The sequence below is a fragment of the Malania oleifera genome, chromosome 7 (assembly GCF_029873635.1).
Source record: "Malania oleifera isolate guangnan ecotype guangnan chromosome 7, ASM2987363v1, whole genome shotgun sequence".
NCBI classification, from domain to species: Eukaryota; Viridiplantae; Streptophyta; class Magnoliopsida; order Santalales; family Ximeniaceae; genus Malania; species Malania oleifera.
In genome coordinates this window covers 16,451,175-16,470,244 of record NC_080423.1, presented here as the reverse complement: position 1 = coordinate 16,470,244, position 19,070 = coordinate 16,451,175, and the positions used below count along the sequence as shown (strand labels likewise).

Below are 19,070 nucleotides of genomic sequence, written 5' to 3'. Positions count from 1 at the left end.
AAATGCCCTCAACTAGTTAGGGCTACACAAAATCATTCCCAAAAATGATACTCACTCTCTAATAGGGCACTACAGATGCCCTCTATTTGCGAGCCTAATCTGCTTGCCTACCCAGATCACCTGAAAAATATTTCAACACTGGGATAAGCCAACGCTCAATAAGAGAAAATATGCTATTACTAGTGTGTGGCAAATGAGCTACTATATATCATGAAATCTATTTCATATAAACATGAATAATTGAGTACAAAAGTACCGTATAAATAATAAAGCACAACACCCCTTTTTCCTATTGCTTAACACATCAGTATTATGGTTATAATTCAAAATACTTCTAGTGTATATAGTAGGATCCCTGATTCTGTAAATCAATACGTAAGTAATAGTAACTGAAACTGTTCCCTGTGGCTATCTGTGTCATGACATGCCCCTCATGACGAGGTTGTGTGGCCCGTAGGTTGGATTTACCCTAGCTGGCCAATCAGGAATAAATCACCGAATTCCGTCAGTAGACCTGCCCACCTTAACCCATATTTGGATGGGGAGCCTAACCTCTTCAAGGGTCTAGGTGGTCGATTGTACCACGTATTATATGAATAGGTGGTTACACTCATAAAGTAACATAGTATCTGTAGCAACGGTACCGTGCTTTGGAGCTGCAAGTCCAACAGGGTCTGATATCATATAATATATTTCTATACATAACTAACTGATTTACCATGATTCTGAAGTACTGAAATAACCATGATGCTACATAACGTACTGAAATCTGAACAATCATAACATGGAACTGCATATTCATAATACTAGAATTCATATAATCATGGTACTGAGTTTTGTACAATCATGGTACTAAAATTCGTAAATCATGGTACTGTAGTTCACATAATCATAGTATATAAACCCGTAAAATCATGGTACTGAAATCCATAAAAATCATGAAACTACAATTCGTGAAACATATCCCCATACTCATACATATTCACAAGCCACACCATAGTTTAATACATAATTTTCGTAAATAAATACATTGTTGAATATTTAGAAATTTCCTAGCATAGCATATTTCCCTTACCTTATCTCTGAAAAGCCCCTACTGTACTCTAGCCTGATACCCGCAGGGCCTCTTACAAAACACCCTGAAACCAATATTTTCCAGAACTAAACATCAGTATTTTCCTACCTACATTATTTCCTATAACTCTCATGAGGCCACAAAGTGGCTAAAAGGGCTTACCCTGAATTTGGGATGATTTCCAACTCTGATTTTCCGACAATTCGCTCTGGCAGATTTGTAGAGAACTCCACCAGGAGCGTCGTGGTAGCTTCGAATCGTCGATCCGGCGACCGGTGGGGCCGAAAATGAAGAGAGAAGGGAGAGAGATTCGTAGGAGAGAGAGAGAGATGAGAAAAGAGAACAAAAATCCCGTCTTTCAACTATTTATATAGCCTGACTCGTTGATGAGACACGTCACCTCGTCAACGAGTTCTTCATTAAATTCGTCGACGAAGCCCTGTGTTCGTCAACGAAATTCAGGCTATCCCAAACTCCCTCTCGGTACTTCAACGAAATTCTGAAGACCTTCATCGACAAAACCCTGTGTTCGTCAACGAAGCCCGGTAATTTCTTAAAATTAAATTAAATTATTTTATTCTCCAAAATGCAATGTCGTCAACGAATGCTCTGTATTCGTCGACGAAGTCTATGGCCTCCTTCTGTTTCTGTATCTATTTTTTCTCCCTCTTATTATTAAAATGCTATTTTTCTTTGGGTCACTACACTCTCTCTCTCTCTTAAGCCTCCCGGATCACCTTCAGGTACTCCTTGATCCTCTCTCCCTCCTCTCGGCACGTAGGTCGTCGATCTTCAGCATATTCAAGTGGCTAGGTTTCGTGGTTTTGAAGGTTTTAGGCAGTTTCTTTAGGAACAGGTAAGGGGATTAGATTATGTCACTTATTTTTGAAATATTAACTGATCAAATTACAATATATGTTTACAAAAACGGTATATATGATTTTCTAAACAAATCGGGCATATGAAAATGGTTGTTTTGACTTTTATACATTTTTGGGGGAAACTATTATGAATGGGTTGAACATCTCCTATTTTCAGTAAACTGTATAATTTGAGTTAAACTAAACCCTGGAAATGCTCATACCTGTATTTTTAGTAACTTATATGTTTTCTAGATAGTTATGTATATTTCTAATTTATCATATGAAAATTGTGTGGCGTGAGAACGGTTTAAAATGGCATAAATGAACAAAATATTTATACAGTTTGGATATAGTATGATATGATGGCTATAAGCCGAGATGTGAGGTGACGACTGTAACAACCCCAACCCGTCACGTAGGCCCGGAGTGCTACTTTAGTGACATCTATGTACCTAATACCTTGTTCATCATATATAAAACACATATGCAGCGAAAATAAAATACAAAATCTTCAAATTATATTACCAGAGTTCTAACTATCTTTATACACAAATATATCCATTTTCACATAATTACATCCCATAAAACTAAACAAAAATAAAATCTCTATCTACATACTACCTACATAAATTGACACCTTTAGCCCAACTTCTCTAGCCCGCTAGATCCAATTTCTAGGATATCCTAAAAATATAGTTTGTAAAGTAGGGGTGAGGCACAACTCAGTAAGGGAAAGATTAAGTTAATGTTAGTGTGTGGTCAGCATGCATTTAGTGTACAAAAAATAACCAGTTCACTAAACATATAAACACAATTATGAAACATTCTTATTTTACACACACACACAATTAGCCAAGGATAGGAAATATTACTCACCCATACAAGCAGCTTCCCTCTGCTCTAATACCATTACTGCTATTAGGGCACTCACCTTTCTCAGCAAGCCCTCGAAATTATCTTATTAATTATTCGTATTCACATAAATTAACAGATATGCATATAAGACACTCCCTGTGATAGACACGCCATTTACTTCCCCCATGGTACAGGTTGTGCGGCCTGAAGGCTGGACTATTGTCCTAGGAGATCCACCTAGATAATAGTCATCTGTACTCTTCGCTAACATACTTCGCGAGTCTATGTAGCTTCAATTGCTGGTCCAATTGCCCTCACCTAGGGGGGGTGTATTTACCTCACGTAGGCAAATCGGACGAGGCCACCTTACACCTCTTAGCACAGGTATGGGCGCACACGACCACATAACAAATTTTTAACAACAGTACCGTGCTCACAATACACTGGTTCCCAGGGTTCCTAAAGCATATTATGTAATTTAGATAATAGAAAATACCATTTAAAACATTAATTCACATATATTCCCTGTTATTCCAAAACCTGGTCCCTAGCCACAAAATACAACTTGACTCAAAGCCATTTAAACAAAACCCCGACCCTCGACCGTCAAATCAAAGTCTTGCATTTTTCACAAGCAGTTTCAGTATTTTTCACAACCATTCCAGTATTTCTCAAACAATTCAGTATTTCAAAATCCCCAAATCCAGATATATAATAATTCATACAAATTAAATCATCTACCACGCAATTTTTCACATTTTAACATATCCATACAAACAACCAAACTTTTCACCATTCATTTCTATTCAAAATACCATACCATATATCCTACGTTTGTAAAATTCATTTCGAATGGTTGTTTTTTAAAATAACCTTTAAATTTCCAAATACATAAATATATAAATAAATATATTAATTTAAACATAACAATTAAATTGATTCAAATTTCATAAAATTACTGACTTAACTTAATCCTCTTACTTGATTCCTGAAAAAGCCTATTAACACCTCGGCCTACGCCTCACGACGTTCAAAATCTCTAAAACCCTGAAATTCAAACTTCACTATATTACTCATCACAATTCCTAAAGTAACTTTCCCTAAAATTTCCCTAGGCTCTGAATACCCTAAATAGCCTAATAAAGCCTAAATTATTAAACTGACCCCCGATTTAAGATTGGTACCTCAGAGCTCTAATTTGAAAACCCGCTCCAACTAGATTATAGAGAATCTCCCTATGAATCTTTTGACAATTTCCATTTGTTAATTGAGCTTATATTTTAAGAGAAATTGAAGTATGTTTGAGAATTGACCTTACCCTGGGAGATATACTTATGCCGCTCCCATGATAGATCTGCTCCAGTAGAAGTGTCGGTGGCGGCGAACAGAGACCAACAGCATTTTCGGAGGAGAGTGGGAGAGAGGGGATGAGAAGATGATGAGAAGTGAGAGAGAAATTGAGATCACTAGCGTAGCGCAGGAAATCTAATTCAGATTGGATTGAAATAGTGAAATTGAAAAGAAGCTTCTGAAGCTTATACCATTTTATATATATATATATATATATATTATAATATCTTACCTATTTATATATATATATATATATATATATATATCTTATTTCAATATGTTTTTTTTTTCTTATCATACTATTCATTTTACCCGTTAATTTAATTAATTAATTTATTTATTATTATTATTTTTTAATTATTTTTTTCCTTGCGGCTTTACTACAATGACTATAAGCCAATATGTGATATTACGTCTATATGCCGAGTTATGAAATGCCAATTTTATACCGAGACAGTATATGACAAATATTTGATAGAATTATGAACAACTTATGTTTTATACAGTTTATGAAAATGAGTTATAATTTCAGTTTTATTATGTAAATTGTCATATTTGATTTAAGAACCCCGAGGATATCAGATGTTATGTTATGAGCACAATACTGTAACTATGTGTTGGCAATGAGTGTAATCACATGGGGATGTAAGTGTGATGCAGGTTAGTCAATTTGTGGCCTAGGTACAGTACTACTCCTGATGTAGTCCCGGGAGACCCCTCCCGACGTAGTTCCGAGTGACCCTCCCGATGCAGTTTCGGGTATAGGGTAGGCACAATTGTACTTATTACGTTTTTCTGACTTAGCTATGGTCGGCTGGCCATATGCTAAGTCCAGCCTGGGCCGTATAACCCGTCAAGGGGGGAAGCATGTCGATGGGAAAACATGACGATGCGACTTCAGCAGTACATGGTGATTTCTTTTATGCATATATGGGCAAATTTACTATAAATGGGCTATATTGAGCCGACAGTACATTATTAAAAAATTAAGTATTTTCAGATATATAGTCTAGTACAGTTTTAAAATTTCATTTCAGACACAGTTAAATAATAAAAGAATTATAATTACACAAAAACTCATACTAGTCACACACTGACGATAATTTAATCCGCCGTACTAAGAAATGTCTTACCCATTATCCATCTCATTTTTCAGGTCCTACAAGGAACAGTGCCTAACTTACCTCAGGGCTGGGACTAGACGATTGATAGTAGTAGTTAGAGCTGGTGAGACACCAGCTATTATGTTTTGATATTTTGGGGTTGTAATATATTGACAGGAAGGTTATATATATATATTTGGGGACAATTAGAACTCTGGTAATACGATTGAGGTGTTTTCTTCCGCTGTATGATTTTACTTTCAGTTATGATAGGACCACCCGGGATTCCCTTGTTAGGGCAGGTGGAGGTATTATGGTATTAGAGTTTATTTTATTCATGAATAACACCCCAAGCCCACTTTCGGGTTTGGGACGCTACAAATTAAATTGCAATATATAAAATAAATCAAGCACAAAACATAAATAAAGAGTATAGGAAGAGAAAATCTTAACAATGGAGATTTAACGTGGTTCGGCACCAAGCCTACGTCCACGCCTTAACACTAATCCAAGGATTCTACAATTCACTATCAAAACTCTTTCATCGGCAGAGTAAACCTTACAACTCGGGAACAAATCCCTACTTACTTGCAAAGAGCCTTCGGTTAATAAAGAACCTTCACCAACAACAGTTCACAAAGAACCTTTACATCAAGAAGATGATTTACAAAGAGAATGCTCCTTATTTAGCTGATATCAAATGCAATTCAAACCTCACACTACTTTCTCAATGAATGATTCAAACAAGATGAATGAGCAAGAGAGATTGAGCACTTGGGAATGAAAGACAAAGATGCAAAGTGCTAAGTGTTTAGATTTTGGTATTCAAAGATATATTTAACTAAAATGATAAAGAACCATCCTAAATAAGTCTATAGACTTGTATTTATAGTCAAAATACCCAACTAGTCGTGATTAGACCGTTGGGAGCAACTTCCAAACAAAATTAGCCATTTTCTAACCGTTTTTTCCTGTTGGCATTATTCTGCCCATTAGAATCATCGACTAGTGCCTGCCTGCGACTCGTCGACTAATGCCCTACACTCGCCGACTAGTGCCCTAAATCATAAAAAGTCATCAACATTAAAGTTGTGGATTTTTTTTTAGTTTTTCAAGGACACCAAGATCGTCATTTTTTGACTTTTTTTAGCAAAAATTATGCTCCAAATGCTAAAGGGTGTTCAGAACTCGAGACTACATTACGATAGTTGACGATTGCTTTATTTTTCCTTGTCAAAAAGCCTTTTAATCTCTTAAAACATTATTGGACAACAGTATATGAACTATATTAAATCTAATAAAGTTTAATACTTGTTCAAGTGAGTTTCCATTTAAATATAAGATATCTTGTTATAGAAAATACATTTGAAGCTTGTTTGATATCTTATATGTCAATGCGTCCTTTAATGAAAATATGTTTGACTTTCTTTGAACCTTTAGGACATAAGACTCTTTTTGATAAAACCGAGACTAAATATGTAAATATTTGTAAAACAAAGATGTTTGAAAACTTGTCAATTTGGATAACAGAATTGAGTTTATGATTGTTTTGCCAAATTCTTTGAATTAACTTTGAAAACCAAAAAAGATGAGTTTGTGACTTTAGGTTAAATCCATATAAACTCAAGTGTCTTAATATGCATGCATTTACTCAATTCTTACTCATAAATCGTGAATGAAACAAAATCGCAAGAGTTACAAAATGTACTACCTCAAACACACTCTCATTACAAATATTCTACACTAAACTTCCTTTGGCTGTGCTTGGGTCCATTTGACTACATGACCTTTTGATTTTTCCTACTTCGATCGTCAACTCGATTTGATCTTTGCCTTTTGACTAATAGTTCATGTATGAGTGTCTGTACTAAACGTGATATGCAAACATTGGAAAACATTAGGAACAACAAATAGGTTAATATCATCAAAACACATTAAATAATGATAGTGTAGCCACCAAGGCTAACATATTTAATGTTAATTTAAATTAATATAATATTATTTTTTGCTTACAATAATCTTGTTACTGATGTATATTTATAACATAAGATTATCAAATTATTTTATGTTAAAAATAGTATTAATAACTAAATTAAAATTTTTAATTTATTTAATGTTAAATTAGATTTATAGATAGTTCTTTTTTAAAATTTATTTACATTAATAATAAATGTGTTATAGTACATTATAAAATAATGTATGATTATCTTTTATTTCAATTAAAAATATGATATTTTTAATTAATAATTATGTTAAATTGCTATTTTTAATTAAAATTTGTAAAAATATTTTAAATAAAAAGAATATAATATTCTTTTTTCATTAACAATATTTTTTTTTTATATATATTTACAACATTTGGTTATTGCATTAATTTATCTTAAAATAGTATTATTAATTAAATTAGTATTTTTTTAATATTAATTTAAATTAATAGATGGTTAATACCAAAATTAATTTATAATAGTATTATTAATACCAAAATTGAATTATATTTCATCAATAATTAATATGCTACAACACATACTAAAATGATATATATAGTTATTCTCTAATATACTTTATAAGATTATAAAATAACTACTAATTTATTTTTATATTTGACAGTTTCATTTATAAATGGCCAATAAGTTATTTTAAATTATATATCGAAATTTACTTTAATATTTCTCAAGAAAATAATTTAAAAAAATATTTTTTACAATAAGTGTTTGTCGTATTACAAGAAAACACTATATTTTTTTGTAAAAATTCTTATTTTAACTAATATATTATAATGGTTCGAGAATATAGCACGCAACTAATGTGACAATGAAAATCAAAATAAAAAGTAGCAAATGTCCACGACAATCACGTGCACCTCGCCAACAAGAGGCCTAATCGTCACGTGACTCATCGTGTCAAATTACTGAACTAGCCTTAAGAGACACGTGTCCGTAATCACTATTTGCGAAGTGCCATGGTGTTGCGTTTTATCTACTCTGGTGTCTGAAGTTTGTTGGGCATGGTCCGTGAAACAGTTCCAGTTTGACCCGACTAGCGTGAGGGGATGCCAGCGAGTCGCTCTAGGCCGCGCATGGTGCGCAGTGCGCACTAGGGGCGACTGCCAGCGCCCGACGCCCCACTAGGGGGAATCCTGTGAGGTAAAGTGCGCATCGTAGCGTACTGTAGCCTGTTCATGTGCTATACAGCGCATAGGGGAGGAATGGGGAATGATTGGGTGTATGTACGCGGACAGTCTGTTTGGATACGCGATTCAAGTTGGGTTGGTTGGGCGTAGGGGTATGATTTCTTATCCGCCAGCAAGTGTGGCTTGTGCCACCCTACCTGGCTATCTCGATTATGTGGCTTTAAAAATATTTAAATTTGATTTACAAATTATGTCAAAATTATTTGTATGACGCAATATATATATATACATATATATATATATATATATAACATCAAAGCTACATTAGAATCTAATATTTTCCAATAAAAATAAATTTTACTGTATTTTTTCTTATTGAGGTAAATAATTTTAGAGAATGAAAATATATTTTATGGTCATTATGTGTAAAACAAAATTATGTGTCTTTTTAGATTTTCTTGTTAAGTTGAATTATTTATTTAATTTTACTTTTTCAAAATTGAATGGTCTGTTTGGATTACGAGTGGCAAAGCGAGTTAACAGACTGGGTTTGAGCGGGTCATAAACGGGTCAGGGTTAGATGAGTTTAGGTTTTGGTTAACCTGTTTATTAGCAGATTATTACTATGTAGACTCAAACTCATCCGTTTAATAAATGGGTTACCCGTTTTAAAAATATAATTTATTTATTTAAAAAAATAAATAAATATTTCATATAAAATGATATTTTTATTTTAATTTAAAAAACACTCATTTTTTTTTTATTTTTAATCGGGTCATGAACGGATCATTCGCCAGGGTGACCCGACTCGAACCAGCCTAACCCATTTAATAAATGGGGTCAAACCCAAATTGACCCGTTTATAAACTGGTCAGTTTGTATTATATTTAAAGCTGATTTAAATGAATGGGTCACAGGTCACCCGTCAGGTTTCGACCTATTTTGCCACCCTTAGTTTGGATAAAGAATTTTACTTTGGAGAAATAAATGAAAGGAAAATAAGGACGAAACTCATTTTCATTATATTTTTCTTTTACTTTAGATTTTATTAAAAATGAAAGTTTATTTTATCTAATTAAAAATTAAGAAAAACTAAATATTAATAATGTATAAAATCAAAAGTTTGTTTATAAATTTGATTTATTTTTAATTTTCTTTCTTACTTTTTTCAATAACTAAACATAAAAATGTTGATTCCTTGATATTTTCATTTTATTTCCCTAACATTTTTCGAGTTCCAAATGTAGCATAAAGAAAAATATTATGATATTTAAAAAATATGAATTCTTGATTGAGAATTTGAAATTGTGTATGAGGTAAATTTAGGTAGAAAATAGTATGAAAACACTATTTTTTAAACATGAGAGCATTCAAGGTCTCTCCATCTTCACTCCTCCCTATATTAAACACTACTGTTTTATTTTAATTAAAAAATTATGACAACAAAAAACTATGACAGTCATACAGTTGGAATTGGTGTATTCCCAACAAAGGGGAGTGAGTTGAAATTTTAAAAAAATTTCCTATGTTATGTTCAAATTCACAAACAGTACACCGCAATCTAAGGTCTTTATAAAAACATATGTCAATTAGTCAACAATATAAAACTGAGCAAATAAATAAAATTGTTATAGTAGACTTAGTATTTCACAACCATTCAAAGCATATATGTAAAATGATTAAGACAATAAATAATACCAAACATATATGGAAATTAAAGTGCGAAGATAAGGGAACCCACGATATGATATTAGGATTTGACTAATACTCAGGGGCGGCCCTGCCTTTAGGCAATTGAGGTAGGCGCTTAGGGCCCCCAAATTTTTGGGGCCTCTCAATTTTTTTTAATATAATAATATTATTTTTGAGTTCCAAAATTTTTTTTAATTAAATAATATTAATATTATTTATTATGCTCTATTCCCATAATTGACTTTCCAATTAATTAATAAATGATAAAATTATATTTTAAAATATAAAATAAATACAATTTAATTCTTTTTTTTCAAATCTTATATTTCCCAACTAACAACTTTATTGTATTTCAAATTATCTAGTACTCTCATCTCTCTCTCTTAGTCTATCTAAAATTTTTTTTTCATCTTTCACACTCTCATACTCTCATCTCTTGGTTTTTCTATGATTTTTGCTCTAACTATTGTGTTCATCATCTTCAGGCCTCCGATTCTATGTAATTTTCATCAACTCTAATTTTTATTTCAATGTTTGTATATTATTTTTCTATTATTTTCACTCTGAATTTTTTTTTTCTTAGATTTTTAAAATTTTGAGATTGTAGCGTTATATTCAGTAAGAATCCGATATCTCTAAAGTCTTGCTCGTCGATCGATTTGCAATAATAATAATAATTAGGTTATATTGTTTCAATCTACTATTTCTATAGATTTATTAAATTTATTTTTATTTGTTTACATAATTTGTCAATTTATAGTTAGTGTTAATTTTAAAATTTAATTATGTCAACGAGAAAATATGACTCCGGATATGAAAAACGAAGAAAAAAAAAATTAAAAAATTAGTGTCATCTCAAAATGGAGTTCTTGATAAATTTATTTTTAGTTCTAAGTAAAATATAAATGAGTAAGATGAAAATCCTCCAAAAAATGAACAATCAATTCCAAAGATGGAATTAGAATCTAATATAATGATAGATAATAATAATAATAATAATAATAATAATAATAATAGTGATAAAGATAACATTGATATACAGGAAATGTTCACTAATGATATTTCTTTTGAAAGACATTTTAATAATATAGAAGAAAAAATAAATAAATAATGATGATAATATTTATGATCCAAAATATTGAGAAAATATAAATACCAAATTACGAAATTTACTAGTTGAAAAAGGTCCTATTAGGGATAATGATTTAATTTTTTCAAAAAATGAAAATTCAAGACATTTTTCAAATATATATTATATTCGAAAATTATCAAATTGAGAGAAACATGATAGAAAATGGCTTATATATTCTAAAGATTTAGATATAGTATTTTGTTTTTGTTGTAAGTTATTTGGCAAAAAATTAAATAACCAACAACTAATACTTGAAAATCTTGAATACAAAACTTTAATTAGTGATTTTGCATCTCAAAAAGTTAGAAAAATTAATTTTAAATAAATATAAAAATTAAACAAAATATTAAGGGTTCTTAAATAAATTATTCGCCTAGGGCCCCATATTGTCAAGAGTCGGCCCTGCTAATACTGCCTACATCATCGCCTTAAACTTACAAGTAAGATGATTCCACTAGTTGTTCGCTTAATGGGTCAAGCGACACCAATTACAACACCTTACCAAGATGGTGCACCTATTTCTCTTAACCGAGTCTGAACAAGTTCGGTACTCTCCTAACCGAGTCAGGGCAATTCGAGACTATTCACAAAGCTAGTCTCCCTCTTCCGACAACCCGTCGGGAATACAACTAAATAACAATATTCGTATACAAATATAATGCTTCTAATACAAATACAAGCAGATGTGTACACCAATAAACTCAAATACACTCACGTATATTATGAAATCAAACTCAATATGAGAATGTGATTTTGTCAAAATAACATATGCAAACTTTGAATTTGATGTATATGATAAAGCACTTCAAAGATGCAAACGCAATGAAATATTTTCTCCAAAAATATTTTTTAAAATAAAGTGCAGGAGAGGTTAGTGTTATGGCTCAAAAATTATTTTTACAATCACAACCAATTGAGTATTTGAATTTTGCAATTGATATGTAAGATTCACAAGCAAAAAATATTTACTCTCAATAATATTTGTCAAATGAAATATGTGGGAGAACCTTTGGATTTACTCTGAATAATAAGATGTGAAAAATGAATGCAAGATGAGAGTAAAAACTAAACTAGAATGTCCAAAATGAATAAAACACTCTTTTGAAAATTAATTTTCCAAAGTGATAATAAATGGAGGATGAAAAAAATAAGCTTTGGAAGATGAAAATAAGATATAAAAATTTGAAAGAATTTTCTGACTAATCATCTTACTAATTATGAGTTATGAGGGGGTATATATAGAGTGTGGTAAGAAAATAACTGTTAGGGACATATTAGGGATTTTAGAATTGGTTTAATGAAAAATTAACCCTAATTACTGCAGTTAATTCTTGGCGATCCAAAAGATTCGATCGCCCGGTCCTAAGGGTCGATTGCTCAAATAGACACAAAATTTGTACTGGGTTCGGATGGCTGTGGGTGAATTCGGTTGGCTAAGTCATGGCGGTTTCCAAACCTTCGTAGGTTCGGGCACCTGGGCTTAGGTTCGGTTTGCTAAGAGAACAGGTTTGGTTGACCGAGGGTATTTAAACTATGAGTTCGGTCGACCGAGGCAGGTAGAAAATGTCAGCTTAAAGGTTTAGTCAACTGTGGACGATTAGTTCAAATTCTTTTGGTCGCTCGAGTCATAGTCAACATATTGACTTCAAGCTGGTTCGGTTGACTGAGCAGTTTTGAATTGGAGGGTTCGGTCGACCGAGACTTTTTAATTAAGCCTAAAAATCCAAAGTCATTTTTGCCCCAATTTTGACCCTAATTCATTTTAAAACCCATGTGAATAAGTTATAGTATTTTAAATTAAGGGTATTGTTCGATTCCCTACATATATGGTCACCCGAGCTTATCATTCATATTATGCATGCAATGCATTATTACAGACCAAATTATAAAACAAAATACAATACAAATGAAATTGAAATGTTTTCAATCTTTTTTACTTTTGTGACTTCCTTAGAATGCGCCATATGATATGATATTGGAGTTTATTCTGACTTCAAAGTTCCTTAATCTTATGTGTGTGTTGGAATGTAAACCTACTCATACACTAAGTACATACATAATTTTAAGTGTTTTGTTAGTATTAAAATAGTGATCAAATTCAAAAAGTCAACACGTACCATATAAATTAAATATTTTATGAAAAACAATAGTCATAAAATTTTAAATATTCTTTACATGTAAAAATAGTACATATATATAATTTTTTAAAGTATAATACATGTAAAAATGACATAGATTAATTAGGATACAACCTAAATTCTCAAGTTATAAAATAAAAAATATTGAATAAATCATAATGACTGATTGACTAAATAAAAAATTTAGTTGTATAACTCGAACTCAAATAATTTAAATAGCTTGATCACATAAATACAACTCAAAGAAAAATTATAGAACAAAATCTATATTCCCTTATTAATAGACGAAGATTAGTTATTTTACTTTTCATTGAAAGAATGAAACAATCACAATGCAAAAGTCAAGAGATATGGGCAAAATTAGTGAAAATGTGAAACAAAGAGAAGAAAAAGTCAAAGAAAGAGGTGAGCAATTAATTATAAGTCCTGTTGCAATCGAGTGTTAAATATATTTATGGATTTAAGTATCGGGAGAAATGTCAAAACTTTTGCGACTTTAATTTATTTTGCTAAACTTTAAATGACAAAAACAAATTTAGATAAAAAGGTAAAATAAAAGAATAATCTAATAAGAGGTCAAATGAAATCACAGTAAAAGAAAATGGAAATGAATACATAAAGTGAAAATGAAAAAAAAAAATAGTAATTTGTTTTCTCTATAAAATAAAAAATGTAATTTTAATAAAACAAATAATAAAATAAAAATTAAAAGTAAATAAATATATTTTCATGACTTTCGTTTTTTTTTTTTCACTGTAGATAGAATTAACAAAAACAGAAATGATTCCGTTGGAATCTAGAGGAGTAGGAGTGATTTCATTAATAGAAATATTTTAGAAATGATCATCTTGACACAGGTTGCCGGTCATGTTAGGGCGGCGAACACACTCCCCACAGTGAGCCTGTACTAGTTGCCTACAGACTAGCCCCGCTACCAGCAGCCACGTCATCAGCGTGGTCCCAGCAAGCGTACCGATACGTGTCAGTTCACCCCCCTCCACAGGGTCGTAGTCAGCGTGTGTGAAGGGGGCTAGTTTTGCTCCGTGGTTCGTCGGCTTCCCAATTTATTGCGCAAATTAGAAATAGAAACTATGAAGCCATCCAACTAAAAAAAAAATAAAATAAAAAATTAAGACGCCTCCCTCCCTCCCTCTCTCTCTCCCCTCTCTCTCTCTCTCTCTCTCTCTCTCTATTTATGCAGGGAGTTCCTTAATGGCGTCCGCAGGCCCTAGCAGGCGCCATACGCCGCCTTTCCTGCGTCCTAACTCCGTAGGAAGAACGCGAAAGCGCTCAGCTTCTATCGTCTCTTCTCCGCTCTGAACCTGGAAATACAATTGAAGTTTGTTGATTTGTTGTATTATGACGGTATTCCTGAAACATCTCTTTGTTTTTGTCGTGAATTAAAATTAAAAATCGTGCTTTCGGACTAGAAAATTGTGTTTTTTTTTTTTTTGTTCATATATATTTTTTCTCTTCATTTCAAGCTGATGTTCTTTTTTGTAGTTTTTGTTTTCCTTTTTTGTGTTATTTATCTCTGCATTTCTCTGCAAGTAACCGCTTGTCTGGACTCTGTCTGAATTTAACTCTGTGTGGGAATTTTTTTAGGTACGGGCTCCGAAACAGGTTGATTGCTAGGGTTTTGGAATTTCTTGTGGAAATGGTTGAAATTTAAACAAGGCTAATTGAGCATGGAGTTTTTGGAGAATTGAAGAATTGGACTTAAGGATTGTGTTTGAGTTAATTGGGGAGGTTGAGCTTGCTCTTATTAGGAATGGCAGAAGATGGCCTACGGATTGGTGGGGTCTCTTCTGGTTTAGCAGTGATATTGAGTGGTAAGGATGGCAGAGAGAATTCACAGAAGGGTCGGCTGATTTCCTATTGTGATGATATTGGCCACCAGTCCGTGGAGCGAACCCTTGAACACATATTTGATCTTCCGCATAAGTCGCTTAGCCCATTGACAAGTCCCGTTAACACAAGTATCGTTCATTCAATCATAAAGAACGACTTCTTGAGGCTTCACGCAAATTTGGAGCCAGCCATTAGAAGTGCAGATGGATTGTATATTATTGATAATGGATGTGGGCCTCACGCTGTCACTATTGAAGAATCAAGCATTTGTGGTGATATTCGAGTTGTCAAACCTCCTTTGCTGATAGAGAGCTTGGCTATGTTTAGTAGTGCCAGGGCTAATGCTTTTGTGTGGAAAGGAAAATGGATGTATGAAGTGATTCTTGAAACTTCGGGTATACAGCAGCTTGGATGGGCAACTCTTTCTTGCCCTTTTACTGACCATAAGGGTGTGGGGGATGCTGAAGATTCTTATGCATTTGATGGCCGAAGGGTCAGCAAATGGAATCAGGAACCTCAGGCATATGGTCAATCCTGGGTTGTTGGTGATGTCATTGGATGCTGCATAGATTTGGACTGTGGTGAGATCACATTCTGTAGAAATGGTGTCTCACTTGGGGTGGCATATACTGGGATTCGGAAAATGGGGCGTGGAAGTGGGTACTACCCTGCGATTTCTCTCTCTCAAGGTGAACGATGTGAGTTAAATTTTGGGGGTCGCCCATTTAGATACCCGATCAATGGCTTCCTTCCCCTGCAGGCTCCTCCTCCTTTGAATCATCTTGCTACACTTTTGCTAAAGTCCTTATCAAGACTGCTGGAAATGCAATGCAGGGAGCAGACCGAGTTAAAGTCTCTTGAAAAATTGAGAAGATTGAAGAGGTTTGTGCCTCTTGAAGAACTTTTTTATCCTGTCTCTTATGGGATATGTAAGGAATTTTATTCTGTACTTGATGCAGAAAGGAGTGCAGAATATATATGCTGGGGTCCACTTTTGTCATTCTTAATGGGAGTGTTTGGGGTGCAGGTACCACATGACTATGCAACTTTGGATAGAGTTGTTGATCTCTTTCTAGAATTTCAAGGATCACATTTGATGTTTGAGCATGTCCTAAATGCCCTTTCATCTGGTTGCAAAACAGCACTATTGGTTCTAACAGAGTGCCCATATTCAGGACCGTATTCTTATCTTACATTAGCTTGTCATATTCTCAGACGGGAAGAGCTGATGGTACTTTGGTGGAAGTCATCAGATTTTGAATTCTTGTTTGAAGGATTCCTGGCACGGAAGTTTCCAAACAAGCAGGATCTTCAGTCAGTTATGCCTTCTGTTTGGTGGCCTGATTCATGTGATGCTGTTTCCAATGAACGCAGCATGATATTAACAACTACTGCTTTATCTGAAGCAATTGCCAAGGTATGCCTCTACTGTGCAGAACTGAATTTCCTGGCAATGTTGCTTGTACCCTCTTCTTTTTTACATCTGTACTATATTATTTTTGAGTATGCTAATTTAGAAAAAAAAATTACTTTTAACATTAAGTGTTAAAGTAGGAGACATCCTAGTACTCTCATATTTGAGAAATTGAATACAGTTATTTCTTATCAGGGAAAAAACATGTCTTGCAGTATTGTATTCGTTTAATTTTGTTCCTTTTATATGGGATAGTATTTTCGAGGGCAATTTTCACATGCATATTTTTGTATGGTTTGTGTATAACTACATATAATAGACTGAGTTTTTAGTTGTCTAACGTTTTTGTTTTCATGCGAAATAGAGGCACATACGATAATCCCTAAATAATGAAGAATAAAAAACAAATAAAGTTTAATACATTCACCCTGGTTTTTTAAATCTATGCCTAAATTAGTTACGCTAAATGGCTGGCCTAAATGGCAGTGATGGTCCTCCATCCCTCAGTTGAAAGGAACTTGATTCCAGAGAATGAATGTCAATATTTCTCTAATAGTAGTTCTAGAACACTTCCATGAAACAGGATCCTTGGTAAGACACGTATCATTGAAGTAGGATGGCCCTTCATTGAACTGAATATTGCCAATAACCAGATGGAGGAGAATTAACAAATTCGCCATCTAGAATGGCTTCAAGCCCTCAACTAAATCCTATGTGATTAAGTAATAGGAGTAGCCTGAGGGACTGCAGAGCCTCCATGAACACTTGAAGATGCATGAGGTTCAAAGATGCCTTGGTGAGGTGTGATATCTTTCATATTGAAAGCAGGACTAAGGATGATTTGATCATGAAGCAAATATGCATTAGTTCTAAGTTTCCTGGAGATGGACAATGGGCCAATGGCTTCGACATGGAATTTAGTCGACGAATTTCAGGGTAGTTGTTAAGGTCTTATGCAAACCATTGTGCCTTCATCCCCATTAAATTCTTTAGCCCTACAGCGCACATCAACAAGTTTACAATTCATATTACTCGTGGCAAGTTGATGGCTTACCTTAGCATGCAACTCATGGATGTGGTGAATGACAGACTTAGGCTCAGAAACCGTTGGTTGGTAAAAAGGGACTGGGTTAGTGGGTACATAGGGTTTGCTACCCAGCATGCACTCAAAAGGAGCCTTATTTAGGGATTGATTCATAGGGTTGTTATTAGCTAACTCAATAGTAGGTGACACCAAGTCCTAATTGCCTTGTTTTTTTTCTCTCTCTCTCTATACGTTTTAGGAGATAACCCGGACTACAATTGGCAACTTCAGTCTCCTTGACTGGGGATCCGAAGAAAACATCAAATTAGTGCCATACATGATGCTATATTGATTTGCGGAAGAGAAGGATGTAGGAAAAAAGATTAAGAAATTGAAAGAGTACAAAAATGAAGGCAATACTCAATGAGGGCTGAATGCTTGATATTCCAATCTACCCCCATGGTTGCACATCAAGCCTTCATATAGGCTTTCTCCTAATACTAAATAGGGAAAAAATCTGTAGGAAATAATATAAAATCTCATTAGGAAACAATCTCTAGGAAATAATGTCAAATTGTAAAAATTAAAACAGCATAATTATAAGTAACTTTAAAGCATGAAGAACCCTAGATAATACATTATAAAATCTTTATCTATACGATATATATAAATATGAATAGTTGACAAAAATATCCTTGTCTTTGGAAAGACAAAAATTCCTAAAAGAAATAAATTTTCATACTTTATATAGAAGTATGAACATTATAAATCAAATGGACCAAAGTATCATGATCTTTTATAAGTATAGCCATACATTCTTAGAAGAGTGAAATGATAAGGTAGTCCATGTACTTTCAACTGATATCTATTTTAGTCTACACTTTTAATTAGTATAATTGAGGACTTGTACTTGTGAAGTTGTTAACAAAAACTATTAAAGTATGAATAATGTAAATCATTTTGTGGACAACTATATCCTTGCCTTTTGAAAGTAAGGCAAAAGTTTTTGAAAGAGATAAATTTTCATGCTAGATATAGAAGTGTGAATATTATAAATCTAAGGGAAAAAAGTATCATAATCTTTTAAAAGTAAGGCCAGACATTTTAAAGAGTGAAATGAAAGTTTGTCCATGTACTTTCAACTGAAATCTACTTTAGTAGTTCCTACACTTTTAATTTTTATAATTAAAGGCTTGTAGTTATTAATGTTATTCAATTGAAGTCATTAACTAAAACCATTTATGGTATTTATGAATTGGAGGGTAGAAATTAAGGGAAGGTCTCTTCAACTTATGGATTAGTTGCCCTATTTAGGTCAATGATATTATTTATTACGAAAAATTATAAATTATTATTGTTATTATTTTCCCAAAATTTTTATGCTAACTATCCCCTTGAAGCCAAGGTTTTCAAAATCGGGATTCTACGTAGGATCATTGGAGG

General features: G+C 33.1%; 1 protein-coding gene across 1 annotated transcript in view; it reads left to right on the top strand.

Annotated features, from left to right (window-relative positions):
• Positions 1-14,429: 14,429 nt before the first annotated feature.
• LOC131160598 (E3 ubiquitin-protein ligase RKP) overlaps positions 14,430-19,070 on the top strand; it is a 39,646-nt gene continuing 35,005 nt past the window's right edge. The window contains exons 1-2 of the mRNA XM_058116431.1: positions 14,430-14,703; positions 14,944-16,606. Coding sequence (XP_057972414.1) covers positions 15,110-16,606 — 1,497 coding nt within the window. The 5' untranslated portion in view covers positions 14,430-14,703; positions 14,944-15,109. The remainder of the gene's footprint in view (positions 14,704-14,943; positions 16,607-19,070) is intronic.